We start from the raw sequence: 17742 nt of genomic DNA on the forward strand, positions 1-17742 counted from the left end.
GAAAAAAAAAAAAAAAATCAAGACCTCAGTTCGTCAGCGCACCTGACGATGGCCACATGTCTGATGGCCGAAATATTGTGCCCGTTGGACACTATGGACCGGCAGTACATCCGTGGACTGTTAGAGCAATAAGTCATTAACTTATCGGAGGCACAGCACATCGCAAAGAAATTTTGTACGCAGGAAGCAGCCTCGAGCGCGACAAGCGTACGGTCAGGAGTGCCCCAGGGAAGCGCAATAGCACCGTTGTCGTTCTCTGTACATGTCAATGCTCTGACTAGTGGCGTGAACAGCAGTCTCTAACTGACAGCTGATGCGCTGTAGTGAAGAGGAAAGAGTTGTTGCTGAATGACTACAGTAGCATGCAGGATGACTTACAGAATTACTATCTGGTGTGACTAATAGCAGCTGGTACTAAATGTGGAAAAAAAGTGAGTTAATGTAGATGAATATGGAAAACAATATTGTTTAATGTTGGAGCACACTATTAGTTCCGTGCTCCTTCATACAGTGACGTAGATTAAATACTCTTTAAAACCAGAAAAGAACGCACTATGAAGGAATTATCCGAAATGGGCAGAAATCGGTACATATACAAACAAATTTCACAATAAATGAGTGATATTTATGCCACCACTTTCCGAGGCATTTGGAGTCAAGTCTTCTTTGGTCATCATGGCTCTGTTCGAAAGGGAACTCATCACTGAACACAGTCCTACTTCAGTCAATGAGATTCGAGGTGTATCAATGAGATTCCAAGACGTATCTGGAGATGGCCCGGAAAGCGATGGGATATTAATCTGACCGTCACCCTCCGTAAACCCTGACAAACCAAGAGTGCTGGTCTGGGGTTTTATTTCATTTCATTGCAGTACCCCCTTGCTATCCGCACACCACAGCGGTACGTCGACGATATTCTACACCTACTTTTATTGGCCTTCATGGCAAGCCATCCTGGTCTAATATTTCAGCAATATAATGCACTGCTACACACGATGATAGATTTTAGTGTTCGTCTTCGTGCTTGCTAACCCTACCTTGGCCAGCAAGGTCGCCGGATCTTTCCGCAATTGAAAATGTTTGCATCATTATGGAAAGCACCCTATAACTACCTCGGGATTTGGACGATTCAGTGCTGCAATTCGACAGAATTTGGTACAATATCCCTCTGAAGGACATACAACAACACTGTCAATCGATGCCAAACCGAATAATTAGTTTCATAATGGCGGGAGGTGGAGCAACCCGTTATCGACTTTCTCAGTTTGTGAAGTTCGTTCTCTGGAACAATCATTCGTTTAACTGTACAAGTACATCACATCTACCGATTACTATGCCACTCGAATAATTCCTTCATGGTGTGCCCTTTTTTTGTTATAGTCTATTTACGTGTAATTTTGCAAAGCTATATGAAAATTTAACGAGCACACAAGGTAGTAAGGAAGGAAAATGATTAATTTTGGTTTATTAGAATTGTAGGGAAGTACTTCGCGTTCAAAAGACTAATGTGATCCATTCTTGGCGTTGCTCGAGTGTTTCTTATCCCCAAAAGTTCTGATTAAAGGAAGATATCGAAGCAATATAGAGGCTTGCTCCAAGATTTTATTACCAGCAAGTTCGATCAACAAGCGGTTATTAAGGAGACATTTCATATACTCAAATTGGAATCACTTGAGGATAGATGGCACAGTTTTCGGGAAACACTTTTGAGAAAATTAGAGAGCCGGCATTTACAGTTGCCTAGAGGACGATTCTGCTGCCGCCAAAGTGCATTTCACATAAGGACCACAATCACAAGACTGGAGAATTTAGGAGATGTAAAGAAAAATTGGGAAATTGTTGGTAAGGTCTTATGGGTCCAAACTGCTGAGGTCATCGGTTCCTTACTCACTACTTAATCTAACTTAAGCAAACTTATGCTATGGACAACACACACACCCATGCGCGAGGGAGGACTCGAACCTCTGACGAGGGGAGCCACACGGACTTTGAGAAGGCGTATAAGGATTTTAAAGAGGCATGTAGAAACTCATTTCTCATTCACCGTATTTCCGATTGGATCAGGAATGACTAGTACTGCTCCGCCATGCACCGCGTTTTGGCTTGCGGAATATGTACCAGGTGGTTATAATTAAAGAGTAGCTATTCACAGAGGCCAAGTGTGGGTTATAATTAAAGTATGGCAGCAAAACTTGGTAGATACTCTAATGCATAAACTGATTTGCCATGGAAGAAAATTAATTTCACTTACGGCCACCAAGTGCAAATCTGGCGCTGCGAGTGCAAGGAAAATGTATGGGTATCTTCCATACGGAGTGGATTAGGAAAGGGACACGGGCAGAAAAGGTCAACAAATGAGAAAAGCATAAAGTTCATTTTATTGTTAAGAGGGGTAGGACGACAAACGGGCCGACTTGGAGCAGGAGAGGCACCACAAGACAGTTTAATTTCCACTGTCTATACTTTTACAAGTAAATTCATAAATGCATGAGCTGTTACGTTTTAAACTTTATAATTAGAAACGAAATCAAATTTTGTAGTTAATTATCTCCATTTTTACCACAGTTTTTAATAGATTTGGAAAATTATAGAGTTTCATACACCTGTAAGTATGGTTTGTATGCTGTGCAAAATTCATCAAAGAATCTCTCTTACTTGTGAAGAAAAACGTCCTTATAGCAACAAATGCAGCCAACAGTAAGTGAAAAAATGATGAAATTTCATATGTAAAAAAATTTTATTTTGTTATGTTTTTGCACTTCCACTACTATGAGTGTGAATCCTGAATCCTTCCTGGTGATGCTGACAAAGTTTTATGAGTTTATTTGTAAAAGTATAGACACTGGATATTAAAATGCCTTATGGTGCCTCTGCTGCTCCAATTCGGCCCGTTTGACGTCCTACATACACAATTTGTTCAGTACGTACACCAAAGACGTGGATGGGATGATGTACAGCGCCAGATTTGCACCTGGCGGCCAAAATTGGAACTACTTTTTTCCAGCCTAAATCTGATCGGCATTAACGTATTAGCATATCTACCAAGTTTCGCTACCACAGGGTAATTATAGCACACGTTGGACGTCCGTGACTAGCTGTACTTCAATTATAACCAACTGGTATGTAGATGGAGTGTTCATTCCTACTCGATCAGTGCAGAGGTACACAACACTGTTGCACTAAAACATCTGCCGGAATTGCGGCCCCCCTGCCGGCTCACCCGCAGCCGGCGGGCGACCTCCGCCTGCTGGCGCAGCTCGCGGCCGTACTGGCGCTGCAGCTCGGCGCGCCGGCGCTGGTGCTCCAGGGTAAGGGCCTCGTGGCCGCGCCGCAGCTGCTCCGCCAGCTCCCGCTCGGCGCGCTGCTGCTCCGCCTCCAGCTGCCGCTGGCGCTGCCGATGCTCCAGCTGCTGCGCCCTCTCGCTCAGCACGCCCTGCGCAAAGGCGGGGCCGTCACCGGGCAACCGGAGCCTCCGACGAAACTACAGTGCTCCCACTTAGAAACGAGCAACACGGACATCAGCGTAATTAACAAAATTATTAGTTGCTGGTGAATTTCCTAGGATGTATGATCATTGTCCACGAAACATTTTCGTTCGTCGTGTTTCGTACAGAGCTCTGTTGGACATCTTCAGGGGTGGAGATACCCGACACAGTTCTGGACGAAACACGAGGGTAAAAAAAAGTTTCTTGAACCATAGCAGTCAACCCAGAGGATTCTCCAAAAACTACGACCACTGGCCGTGCAACCCCTCATTGTGAAATTATTAGCAAAGTGAGTTATGGTTACAAACATTCCGCTACGATTTTTTTTTCTTTATTGTGATTTTAAAACCTGTGGAACAGGTAGGCTGGCAGCAGCACAATACGCCGCTCTTCAGCCGAAGAGAGTACAATGAGATAAACAGAGAAGATACATCACTTGGAAAAACGGCGGGAAAAAACAGTAGACACATGAACATAAGAACACAAGTAGCCGTTCACACTCGATGACAATCCACACTACGAACTGTTGACACGACGCACAAACACTGAAGAAGACGATGGCACTGGTGAACGATGGAGTGTGACGTTGAACACTGAACACTAAACATGACGGCACACACGATACACTTATGGCGGTGATCTCCGGCGCGCGAATGTCCACTTAGCGTGTGCGAGTCCGGGGACCTGTCAAGAGGGGAACAGGGGTGAGGTGGGGGAGAGGGGAGAAAAAGGGTGCCAATGGCTGAGGAGACGGGGGCAGGAGGAGAGGGACAGGGGAGGGGAGGCCCAGGGGAGGAGGGGGGCGAAAAGGAGGAGGGAGGGAAAAGGGAGAGAAGGGAGGGAGGGTGCCCAGAGGAGTAAGCACAGGAGGAGGGTGGGAGGATCAAAGTTGGTAGGAGGGGTAGATGGAGGGGAGGAGGGCATCATCAGGGAGAGGGAGCTGGCGGAAGCCACCTTGGGAGAGGGTAACGAGGGTGGAGAGATGGAGACCGGGTGGGACGTGCGAATACAGGCGCAGCAGCAGGCGGGGGTGGGAGAGGATCGGGGAGACAAGCGGGTGAGGAGGATCGAGTTTGCGGGAGGTGTACAGGATCCGTATCCTTTCAAGGAAAAGGAGGAGGTGGGGGAAGGGGATGAGATCATACAGGATCCGTGTGGGGGAGGGGAGACGGATGCGATAGGCGAGGCGGAGAGCATGACGTTCAAGGATTTGGAGGGATTTATAAAAGGTAGGGGGGGCGGAGATCCAAGCCAGATGGGCATAACAAAGGATAGGGCGGATGAGGGATTTATAGGTGTGGAGGATGGTGGAGGGGTCCAGACCCCACGTACGGCCGGAGAGGAGCTTGAGGAGACTGAGTCGGGAGCGTGCCTTGGCTTGGATTGTCCGGAGGTGGGGAGTCCAGGAGAGGCGACGGTCGAGGGTGACGCCAAGGTACTTAATGGTGGGAGTGAGGGCGTTAGGACGGCCATAGATGGTGAGATAGAAATCAAGGAGGCGGAAGGAAGGGGTGGTTTTGCCTACAATGATCGCCTGGGTTTTGGAGGGATTGACCTTGAGCAACCACTGGTTGCACCAAGCGGTGAACCGGTCAAGATGGGATTGGAGAAGGTGTTGGGAGCGCTCTAGGGTGGGGGCAAGGGCAAGGAAGGCGGTGTCATCGGCAAACTGGAGAAGGTGGACGGGGGCTGACGGCGGCGGCATGTCCGCCGTGTACAAAAGGTACAGAAGGGGAGAGAGGACGGAGCCCTGGGGCACACCGGCAGAGGGGAAAAAGGTGTAGGAATCTGTGTTATGGATGGTGACATAGGAAGGTCCGCTACGATTACGAACTTCCATTCAAAAATGGAAAAACAGAGTATGCTGATTCTTGGTTCTGAACGGTATAGAGACTGAGCAGGACAAGTAAGATGGCTTTACAAATTGCATATGGCCCTCTTGATTAATACTTGTCCAACTTACAACATATACAGGGTGGTCCACGGATAGTGACCGGGCGAAATATCTCACGAAATAAGCTTCAAACGAAAAACTACAAAGAACGAAACTCGTCTAGCTTTAAGGGGAAACCAGATGGTGCTATAGTTGGCCCGCTAGATGGCGCTGCCATAGGTCAAACGGATATCAGCTGCGTTCTTTTAAATAGAAACCACCATTTTTTATTACATATTCTTGTAGTACGTAAATAAATATGAATGTTTTAGTTGGACCACTGTTTTCGCTTTATGATAGATGGCGCTGTAATAGTCACAAAAGTAGAAGTACGTGGTTTCACGTAACATTCCGCCAGTTTGGACGGTATTTGCTTCGTGATACATTATCCCTGTTAAAGTCACCGTTTACCAATTGCGGAAGAGGTCGATATCGTTTTGATGTGTGGGTATTGTGATCAAAATACCCAACGGGCGTGTGCTATGTATGCTGCTCGGTATCCTGGACGACATCATCCAAGTGTCCGGACCGTTCGCCGGATAGTTACGTTATTTAAGGAATAAGGAAGTGTCCACCACAAGTGAAACGTCAACCACGACCTGCAACAAATGAGGATGCCCCAGTACGTGCTTTAGTTGCTGTCGCGGCTAATCCGCACATCAGTAGCAGACAAATTGCGAGAGAATCGGGAATCACAAAAATTTCGGTGTTCAGAATGCTACATCGACATTTATTGCACCCGTACCACATTTTTGTGCACCAGGAATTGCATGGCGACGACTTTGGACGTCGTATACATTCTGCCACTTGGAACAAGCGAAATTACGGGACGATGACAGATTTTTTGCACGCGTTCTATTTAGCGACGAAGCGTCATTCACCAACAGCGGTAACGTAAAGCGGCATAATATGCACTATTGGGCAAAGGAAAATCCACGATGGCTGCGACAAGTGGAACATCTGCGACCTTGGCGGGTTAATGTATGGTGCGACATTATGGGAAGAAGGATAATTGGCCCCCATTTTATCGATGGCAATTGAAATGGTGCAATGTATGCTGATATCCTAAGTAATATTCTACCGATGTTACTACAAGATGTTTCATTGCATGACAGAATGGCGATGTACTTCCAACATGATGGATGTCCGGCACATAGCCCGCGTGCGGTAGAAGCGGTATTGAATAGCATATTTCATGACAGGTGGATTGGTCGTCGAAGTACCATACCATGGCCCGGGTGTTCTCCGGATCTGACGTCCCTGTATTTCTTTCTGTGGGGAAAGTTGAAGGATATTTGCCATCGTGATCCACCGACAACGCCTGATAACATCCGTCAGCTCATTGTCAATGTATGTGCGAACATTACAGAAGGCGAACTACTCGCCGCTGAGAGGAATGTCGTTACACGTATTGCCAAATGAATTGAGGTTGGCAGACATAATTTTGAGCATTTATTGCATTAATGTGGTATTTACTGGTAATCACGCTGTAACAGCATGCGTTCTCGGAAGTGATAAGTTCACAAAGGTACATGTATCACATTGGAACAACCTAAATAAAATGTTCAAACGTACCTACGTTCTGTATTTTAATTTAAAAAACCTACCTGTTACCAAATGTTCGTCTACAATTGTGAGCCATACGTTTCTGACTATTACAGCGCCATCCATCACAAAGCGAAAAATGTGGTCCAACTAAAACATTCATATTTCTTTACGTGCTACACGAATATGTAATTAAAAATGAGCGTTCCTATTTTAAAAAACGCAGTTGATATCCGTTTGACCTATGGCTGCGCCATCTAGCGGGCCAACCATAGCGCCATCTCGTTTCCCCCCTTCAAGCTAGAGAAGTTTCGTTCTTTGTAGTTATTTCGTTTGACACTTATTTCGTGAGATATTTGGCCCGGTCACGATTAATGGACCACTCTGTATATTTGAATGAGTCCCCAATGAAAATGACACATTTTACTCATGGTAGGATGGTAACAACGGAAAGAAAATACTTTCAAGCAGCTTTTCTAGAAAACAGCAGTACCTGTTTATTCTGCCCGTCCACGGTCACGTAACCTCATTGCACAATGAAAACAAATCTTCCTCTTCACAGTACTAGCAAAATTTCATCTGCCTATTAGAACAGCAACACAGAACCACTGTTCAACGCGCTTCAACCACATAATTTTAAATACCTAGTGGATATATTGTGTATTAGTTCGCCTTGCATTATACCTCCCAGTATTATATGGAACACGCTACTTGGGACAAGATGATGATGATGGTGATGTTTGGTTTGTGGGGCGCTCAACTGCGCGGTTATCAGCGCCCGTACAAATTCCCAACCTTTATTCAGTCCAATCTCGCCACTTTCACGAATGATGACGAAATGATGAGGACAACAGAAACACCCAGTCATCTCGAGGCAGGTGGAAATCCCTGACACCGCTGGGAATCGAACCCAGGACCACGTGCTTGGGAAGCACTTGTGAGTAGAGCGAACTACAGGACATGTGTAAAAATAACACATGACGACGTGATGTTCGCCCACAGATCATCAGACACCTGAAAGAAATTGGCAGTGGGCATGGCAGAACATCCAAAATACGTTACTTCCCAAAATGCATGACATGTATGGTAAAAAATTAAAGTCGAAGGGCATTAACGGCTGAGAGAACCTAAAGGGCAGGTTCGGTCACCTACTTTGTAAGGTTTTACTGTCCTCCGCGCCTGCAGGCGCATTTGCTTCGTGAAATATAAGCCGTGTGCCTACATTTATCTGTTAACTGTACATGACTGTAATGGTGCTTGTGTAGTGCAGAATCGCGTCAGTGTAGGAGATGATGAAAGAAGGGCGAGGGTGATACAGTGAGCTGGCACATGGCTTACGTCTATTGATGAGCACCGAGGGGTGCACCGAGCGTAGTCTTCCCAACTGACGGACGGATTACCATCGGCAGTGTACCACACCACAATTCCATGAGACACTGTAGGTAGCCTTGGAATTTAATCCAGGACATTGGCGTAAATTTTGGCGATCAGCAAATTAACGCCACCACCTCCCCTCTCCTTTGGAGGAAAGAGAAAGGGAACGTTGTCAACAGCAGGTGGCGTACATGGAGTGGGACACATCCAAGAAGTGGACACTCCCAACACTGGTTAACTTCAGTTTACTCACGGGAGGCAGAGAATTCACGTCACTGCTTGGTATGAGCTGGACATGGAACCAATAATCACGAAGCAAAACTGCTTTGAAACAAAATAGGTGGTTTCTCCAATGAGTAGAAAATGTAGGATGTTTTTGGGGAGCGTTAAGGACTGGGTAATGAAAAGTTTGCAGTAACAATCAGATCCGATTGGAAACTTGTGCATAACAACCAAAGTAGTTCTGACCCTGGGTATTAAATTCTACCCAGAGGCGAAATTAAATGCATGGACTTGGATTGTCAGACAGACAGTAGTTTTCACTATAAAAGCCAAACTCTTAGAAATGACAAGAATACAATACTTTCACTGCTGGGTAGCATACAACAAGACAGAAGTCAATTTAATAAAAAAAGGAGGAGTATCTTAGTTTATTTAATGTTTTCGAACAGAGTTTTGCTTTTCGAAAGAGGTGAGTTTTATATTGTGCAGAAACGTGTTAGTTTTTAAGGAGGTTTCTAATAAATTTTTCACACTCGAGTTATTCAGTTTCTCAAAAAAGAGTGCTTATACGTCATGTCAAGAACGAAAAGCCACGAACTGCATTCCATGCAAAAAGCCATTTCAGAACAAAAGTCGAGGTCGAAAAAGCTGGGTGGAGGAAGGCCACTTTGGCTAGTCAGGACTAGATGAGAATCGCAATGCACGTGCTGAAGTGTGTGCATTTAAGCTAAATTTTCCCATCTAGTATGTGTTATGTTAAAGAATGCAGTTACTAACTAAATCAGCTGAAGGTAATGGTCGCAGTTTGACAATCAGTGTAACACAGACTTTAAATTCCAACCCATGGTTGGTTAGAGCCATACTTTCTGTTATGTATATTCGGTAAAGTTGACTAGAAAACGAGGTTCGCTAAAAATACCTTAAAGCTAGTATAATGCTAGTTGTTGAATAATAAGCTATAGAGACAGTCAAACACTAACCCTTTCGCTTCCTGTACAAACTTACGCGCGCTCAATGCTGACTCTCTGTTGTTCAGGTATTTTTCCGACCTGTAGCTAATAGGAAAGTTTTCCTTGAATCATGATTCAAAGCCATGTCCTGACCTTGTTATCAGTTGGTTTTCTGCACACTGTACATAGAAATGCATTGAAATGGGAAGCCTGGCTTGGATTGTTTCCCACAATGTTCAAAGTACAGAACGTTCTGCGACTGATATTATTCCTGGAGCGTAAGTGATGTCCGTGTAGTAACAGCAGTGGTGCCATAAACTGTTAAACTGTCGCCAACAAATGTGTCTTCAACCATTCAGTTGTAATCAGACAGCGTTAACTAGCTGCAATGCATCCGCAGTACGTCATCGTTTTTATGCCTTACATGGCAATGGACCTACATTTCTAAATCAAGTTTGCAAGACGTTATCAACAACGATTTAAAGAAGGGAAAAGTATGTGCAAAGACTGCCCTGCATGCTTTTACTGTCAAGCAAAATGAATGACGCATGGATGGCTGCTGTGACTTAATACACTCCTGGAAATGGAAAAAAGAACACATTGACACCGGTGTGTCAGACCCACCATACTTGCTCCGGACACTGCGAGAGGGCTGTACAGCAATGATCACACGCACGGCACAGCGGACACACCAGGAACCGCGGTGTTGGCCGTCGAATGGCGCTAGCTGCAGAGCATTTGTGCACCGCCGCCGTCAGTGTCAGCCAGTTTGCCGTGGCATACGGAGCTCCATCGCAGTCTTTAACACTGGCAGCATGCCGCGACAGCGTGGACGTGAACCGTATGTGCAGTTGACGGACTTTGAGCGAGGGCGTATAGTGGGCATGCGGGAGGCCGGGTGGACGTACCGCCGAATTGCTCAACACGTGGGGCGTGAGGTCTCCACAGTACATCGATGTTGTCGCCAGTGGTCGGCGGAAGGTGCACGTGCCCGTCGACCTGGGACCGGACCGCAGCGACGCATGGATGCACGCCAAGACCGTAGGATCCTACGCAGTGCCGTAGGGGACCGCACCGCCACTTCCCAGCAAATTAGGGACACTGTTGCTCCTGGGGTATCGGCGAGGACCATTCGCAACCGTCTCGTTCTACCATTCCTAGACCGGCAAGGGAACTTGCTGTTCCAACAGGACAATGCACGTCCGCATGTTTCCCGTGCCACCCAACGTGCTCTAGAAGGTGTAAGTCAACTACCCTGGCCAGCAAGATCTCCGGATCTGTCCCCCATTGAGCATGTTTGGGACTGGATGAAGCGTCGTCTCACGCGGTCTGCACGTCCAGCACGAACGCTGGTCCAACTGAGGCGCCAGGTGGAAATGGCATGGCAAGCCGTTCCACAGGACTACATCCAGCATCTCTACGATCGTCTCCATGGGAGAATAGCAGCCTGCATTGCTGCGAAAGGCGGATATACACTGTACTAGTGCCGACATTGTGCATGCTCTGTTGCCTGTGTCTATGTGCCTGTGGTTCTGTCAGTGTGATCATGTGATGTATCTGACCCCAGGAATGTGTCAATAAAGTTTCCCCTTCCTGGGACAATGAATTCACGGTGTTCTTATTTCAATTTCCAGGAGTGTACAAATGCAAAACACGGACTGTTATTTTCTGGAAAAAAAAATCACCACAGATGACGAAACTCGGCGTTATTAATACGAAACTACCACAAAACGAAGGGTCAGTACTTTGATGACAGAACCGAAATTCAAGCCATTGTGATGGGCGATCTGAACAACATCCCAAAGAAGGACTTTTCTGACTATTTCACCTGCTGCATGCACGTTCTGTGCGTTGTGCTTTTTGGACTGACAGGGTATAATGCTCGTATAGGTCTAGTGGAGGTAGAGATAAACATAAAGTTATTTATTGATTTCAGAGACAGCCGGCCCGCTACCTCCATGAGCAGCTCCCTGGCCGCCCTCGCCTTGGCGCGCATCGTGTCCTGCCGCACGCGCAGCTTCTCCTGCTCCTCGGCCAGCAGGCGGTCCAGCTCGCGCTCCTCCTCCATCTTCTTCCTGCGCATCTCCTCCAGGTTCTCACGGAACAGCTGTTGCTCACGACGCAGCGACGCCTGCGACCATCGACACCAATTTCTATACAGTGCACTTTTCTGCCAGTAGGCGATGCCAAAGTTTGAGGCACCAAAATCCGAGCCCTAAACACTTCATTGACACTGGAGAGAAATACATGCAATTACTGATCACTTTCTAAGACACTAATAAACTGCAGTCACATACAGGGTGTCTCTCCTAAGAGTTGTCAGGAGTATTTTCTCTTATGTTTGGCAGAGCAGCGCTGTACCTGCACGCTGGTGGAAGTCAGCGCGGACGTCGTTGCCGGAGTACTGGTTACTGGGTGCGGTTTTATTGTCCATATTAATACATACCGATAATACAAACATCGCACTACACTAATTTGGGACCGCTCTATGGAGCTTTAAAAAACTTTTCAGTGCAACGGGAAACAAACCGACGCATTCTGTCGTCACTGCGAGTCGCGTGAAACATGTGATGAGTAGTGTTTATGTGGCAAGATTCCAGCTACACATAGCAAAACCGAAATTGCATATATCAGCCGAAACACCAGAAAAAAAGAACCTGGCGGCTATTAGCAGCGACACCCTTAATAGAGAAGCTGGCACTTCTTGACGCTCAGCCGTCCTTCTTTCAGGATCCATGATGATGGACTGCATTCACTCGTTGTTCAACTACAAATGACGAAGATATTCAAATTATATCTATTCATCAATAAAGACTTACAAGCACACTTGTGTGATAAACAGTACGCATGTAACAACTCATGAAAAAAGGATTCAGATAGTCGTATATACACCATTCTTATTATGGTTTCTTCCTCACTGTTCATTTTCGGACATATTACACGAAGTTTACGGTAAATCAGACAGCATTTTGCCCTAGATAGTTCATCACATATTCCTTTCTCCTCTCATTTTCCCAAACGAGTTCATGTATTTCTGCAATCTCCTTTTTTTTACTCACACTTACAATTAAGAAAAACATTGACAAAGCTATTTGGATTAATTTTTTACTGTTTAAAGGCATTCATACTTCTTCAAATATGAGTCAAATGGCTCTGAGCACTATGGGACTTAACTTCTGAGGTCATCAGTCCCCTATAACTTAGAACTACTTTAAGCTAACTAACCTAAGGACATCACACATATCCATGACCTAGGCAGGATTCGAACCTGCGAACGTAGCAGGCGCGCGGTTCCAGACTAAAGCGCCTAGAAGCGCTCGGCCGCCGCGGCCGGCTCATACTTCTTCAGCTTATACTTAAAGTTTTTACATTTGTTCGACTACTGGAAAAAATTCAAGTAATTTCTCAAATGTTCATGCTGTTTAATCAATTTACCTTCAACCTACAAAATATTATAGTCAAACAATCAGTTTATAAAGATAAACGGACTGCAAGTGAGTGATTTGAAAGTTCAGCTCCTATTTAGAGATCAAGCGCGGTCATAAAAGTACAGATGTGTGTAAGCTGCTAATTTTTCAAATCCCCTTGCATGAAATGTTAGATTTTATTATATATAAGAGAACAACGGCTATTAACAAAAAAGAATTCTAACAGTATGAAGCTCTTAGCATTCAGTGTACTGCAGTTATCTGAAACAGGTAGTTATTCCTTATTTTTCAGGTTCTGATTTACTCCATCCTTCCAATGTATCACTTTCCTGCATTCTAATTTCATCATTTCTCATATCCTAATACTAACAACTTCAAAGATGCACAAACTCTTCATTTTCACGTAACATCACTCCCACTGAACTACTTTTCGATTTCACCGTTTGTATACCTGTAAACTGGCTTGCATAATGCATAAACAAGTAGTCATTTTATGTGGAAAATTTTTGTACATACAATTCACTACATAAACTTATTGTGACGAACAGCCATTCTGTATAAAAATGTTCCACAGATAACTGGATGAGACAAAGTTTTGTGATTTTGAATTCACTAAATTAACTTACAATGATTACAGCAAAAAGTTTCAAAGTCTTGGCAGAAGAACTCTATTAAAAGGACATATTCATCCGCAGACAAATAAAAATTTGATTATTGCAATATATTTGCCTTCCTTTGACAACAAATTCATCCACCATATATTTGAATCATTATTTGTCTGTCCCTAAAAATGAAAATTAGGAGCTATACTGCTTCGCATTATACCGTGCTGAAACCATTTCAGTCCTACCCTTAATGCGTTTGAATGAAAATTCGAGCGTTTCTGCATGAAGGATAATTTTGTTACATCATCACGACGCCTGTTCCAGAACTACACGGCAGTTAAGAAATACAACCTGTGAACATAGCTGGAATTACGCCTTCATCAAAATGAAAAACACGCATTTTTGGTGGTTCATCAAGTTTTATACAGAGAGTCTCTACAGTTCTTAGAAGGGAACCTCCCTATCGCACCCCCCTCAGATTTAGTTATAAGTTGGCACAGTGGATAGGCCTTGAAAAACTGAACACAGATCAATCGAGAAAACAGGAAGAAGTTGTGTGGAACTGTGAAAAAAAATAAGCAAAATATACAAACTGATTAGTCCATGCGCAAGGTAGGCAACATCAAGGACAGTGTGAGCTCAGGAGCGCCCTGGTCCCGTGGTGAGCGTTAGAAGCTGCGGAACGTGAGGTCTTTGGTTCAAGTCTTCCCTCGAGTGAAGAGTTTATTTTCTCAAAGTTATGATCTGTCTGTTCGTTCATTGACGTCTCTGTTCACTGTAATAAGTTTAGTGTCTGTGTTTTGCGACCGCACCGCAAAACCGTGCGATTAGTAGACGAAAGGACGTGCCTCTCCAATGGGAACCGAAAACATTTGATCTCAAGGTCATAGGTCCACCGATTCCTCCACAGAAAAACACGTCTGATATATTCTATACGACACTGGTGACGGCATGTGCGTCACATGACAGGAATATGTTGTCGACCCACGTAACTTGTACACTTGGCGAATGGGTAAAAAGATTCTTCTACCTTGCCCGATTTAGGTTTTGTTGTGGATGTGATAATCACTCCCAAAAAAGTGATGAAATCATAAGAGTTTGTCACATAAACTGCAACAAATGAATGAAACAGTTTCACAGTCGCACAGTCGCCCCTGTGCTCTGTCAAAACATATGTTTTTAACGTTTTCAAATTTTTCCGTGTGTAGACCGTCAAATCCTGCATATGTCCAAACAAATCTGAACATGTCCTGGAATTTTGGAGAGCGAAGTTGATTACGTGTGAGTACCTGAACTTTGATAATTGTCTGAAAATAAAAAATTAAAAATTTCACTCGAGGGAAGATTTAAGCCAAGAACCTCTCGCTCCCCAGCTGCTCACGCTAACCACGCTACCACGGCGCTCCAGGGTTCACGCTCTCCTTGATGTTGCCTATCTTGCGCATGGACTACTCAGTTCGTATATTTTGCTTATTTTTTTCATAGTTCCACACAACTTCTTCCTGTTCTCTCGATTTATCTGCGTTCAGTTTTTCAAGGCCTTTCCACGGTGCCTACTTATAACTAAATCTGAGGGGGGTGCGATGGGGAGGTTCCCTTGTTAGGTGCAGGAAAAGTCAAGATGGCGTATTTAGTACCTCATGACCTCACTGTTCAATTAATAATCGGTTCCCAAAGTGCTTTCTTTAGCCTTCTCGAACAAGAAAGTCCCATTTTGGATAATATTCGAAAACGTCGGCCATCTGCCTCACATGTAACAACTAATACAAAACGAATGGTGTAACCAAAACAACATTTTAGGACGGTATTTTTGTAATAGTGTGTTCTGTTTGTAACTATTAATTCTCACTGCCAAGCACTCACTGTAATGTTCGCTTATCTTTGAGGTTTACGAAAGGAATTATCACATTATTTCACTGTCCACTGTCCACGAATATGCATGTGTAAAAGTATTATGGGCATTGTGTAGTCAGATAACAGCTACGAATCGTATTTCTGTGTACTGTACTCTAAATGATTCCACAAGGAGCGAGAATGAGTGGATAGATACATTTATAATTTGATCAATGTAACATGTTAGCAATTTAGAAATGTAAGCACAAAATAAAAAGTAATCTGTTGCCTACATAAATTCTAGTCATTGCATTGTGAACAAAAATCTTAGGAAACCATAGTAAATATGAAGGTAGAACGATATTTTGGTTAGGGAGCGCCTCAGGAATTTCATAATTATCAAGTCACTTCTGCTAAACGAAAATTGGCTAACTGATCTATTGGCAGCTTGCGTGCTCCTTAGGACGCTCCGAGTAGGAATCACATATAAAGTCATCACTGCTGAGCCTGCGTTTGAAAATATGAAAAATATGCCGAAAGACTCTTTCCAGGTTGTCAGACTTTGTGGTACTCACTATGCGGTTAAAAAATCGAAATTCAGTTCCGCATCCAACATTCATTCTGATACTACACATTTAAATTCACGACGAAAAGGAACGCATGTCGAGAGGTCCCGTTCGCCTTGAATGTGGTCATATTTTCCCAAATTTCTTCACATAATCAAGTAAGTGTTTAAGCTTTGAACTTCCACGGGTAACGGTTCTAGGCGCTGCAGTCCGGAACTGCGGGACTGCTACGGTCGCAGGTTCGAATCCTGCCTCGGGCATGGATGTGTGTGATGTCCTTAGGTTAGTTAGGTTTAAGTAGTTCTAAGTTCTAGGGGACTGATGACCTAAGATGTTAAGTCCCATAGTGCTCAGAGCCATTTGAACCATTTTCCACGGGTAATAAATCCTGTTCAGTCAGTTGCAATTATCTCAAGATTCTATGAAGACAATATCACCAAATTAACAAAGCATTAGAAGAAATTAAATTTACACACAAATAATATGGAAAACAATAATGAAAAGAGTCAGAAGTGCGGTAAAATCAGAAAAGGATATAAGTAATAAAATAATTGGAATTTACTAAATATGAAGGAAGTTTTTGTGGAACACTGTCGTAAAAAACTACGGATTACGTAACACTGCCAAGTGACATAGTTCGATGGGACTTGGATTTTACACGGAAATAACTGCTACATTTATTGGTTGGTTGGTTGGTTGGTTTGGGGAAGGAGACCAGACAGCGTGGTCATCGGTCTCATCGGATTAGGGAAGGATGGGGAAGGAAGTCGGCCGTGCCCTTTCAGAGGAACCATCCCGGCATTTGCCTGGAGTGATTTAGGGAAATCACGGAAAACCCAAATCAGGATGGCCGGACGCGGGATTGAACCGTCGTCCTGCTACATTTATTATAGTATGGCATAGTACAATATAGTATAGTACAGTATAGGAGGCAACTGGAAGAAATACACATTTAGAAGAACAGAAAACACATTGTTCTCAAAAGGCTGATGTTATAGCTACGGACGGCAGTCCATTCTGTGCAACGTTCTGTCAAATTGGCCATACGGTTGCTAAGGAGTTTTTATGGTGCGACGTCACCACTCCTCCACGAGCGCGGTTGACTGTTCAAGCTGGTGGAGGATTTGTAATGGTGTGGGATGTGCAATTGTAGTCATATGGGACCCCTGATACGTCTAGATACGTCTAGACACGACTCTGACAGGTGACACGTACGTAAGCACCCTGTCTGATCACCTGTATCCATTCACGTCCATTGTGCATTCCGACCTACTTGGGCAATTCCAGCAAGACTACGCGACATCCCACACGTCCAAAATTGCCGTAGAGTGGCTGCAGGAACTCTCTCTTGAGTTTAAAAACTTACACTGGCCACCTAGCTCGCCAGACATGAACATTGTCGAGCATATTTCGGATGCCTTGCAACGTTTGGGACGCAATAGTGTGTGATCTGAATGCCTCGGTGTTTCGGATACATCTCCTGTGTATACCATCGTCCAAGAAGTTACGAGACTGATTTTATTACCGGCGTATAACCAACGTTAGCATAATAACTACGGTGGCAATTTGAACTAAGAAGTTATACAGCAAATGGTGGTTAGATCAGTCATTTGTGAGCGTCAGTGTTAAGTAGTGGACATACATCCATAGTGTATCATAATCGTTGTGTCGCACATTGCAGTGTGCAAGTCATTTTCTGGAATGTTTTGAAGGAGAGACAAATGTCTGCAGAGTTCGTCCGCCACACGTTGGCTACCAAACAAAACGGAGAACGCATGGACGTTTGCCACTATTTGATTGA

General features: G+C 44.4%; 1 protein-coding gene across 1 annotated transcript in view; it reads right to left on the reverse strand.

Annotated features, from left to right (window-relative positions):
• Nucleotides 1-17742, reverse strand: part of LOC126263249 (trichohyalin-like) — a 191515-nt gene that overhangs the window by 32903 nt on the left and 140870 nt on the right. Inside the window, exons 6-7 of the mRNA XM_049960333.1 lie at nucleotides 11464-11640; nucleotides 3317-3433 (exon numbers count right to left, since the gene is read on the reverse strand). Of these exons, the coding sequence (XP_049816290.1) occupies nucleotides 3317-3433; nucleotides 11464-11640 (294 nt within the window). The remainder of the gene's footprint in view (nucleotides 1-3316; nucleotides 3434-11463; nucleotides 11641-17742) is intronic.

This window comes from Schistocerca nitens, chromosome 6 (genome assembly GCF_023898315.1).
Source record: "Schistocerca nitens isolate TAMUIC-IGC-003100 chromosome 6, iqSchNite1.1, whole genome shotgun sequence".
Lineage (NCBI taxonomy): Eukaryota > Metazoa > Arthropoda > Insecta > Orthoptera > Acrididae > Schistocerca > Schistocerca nitens.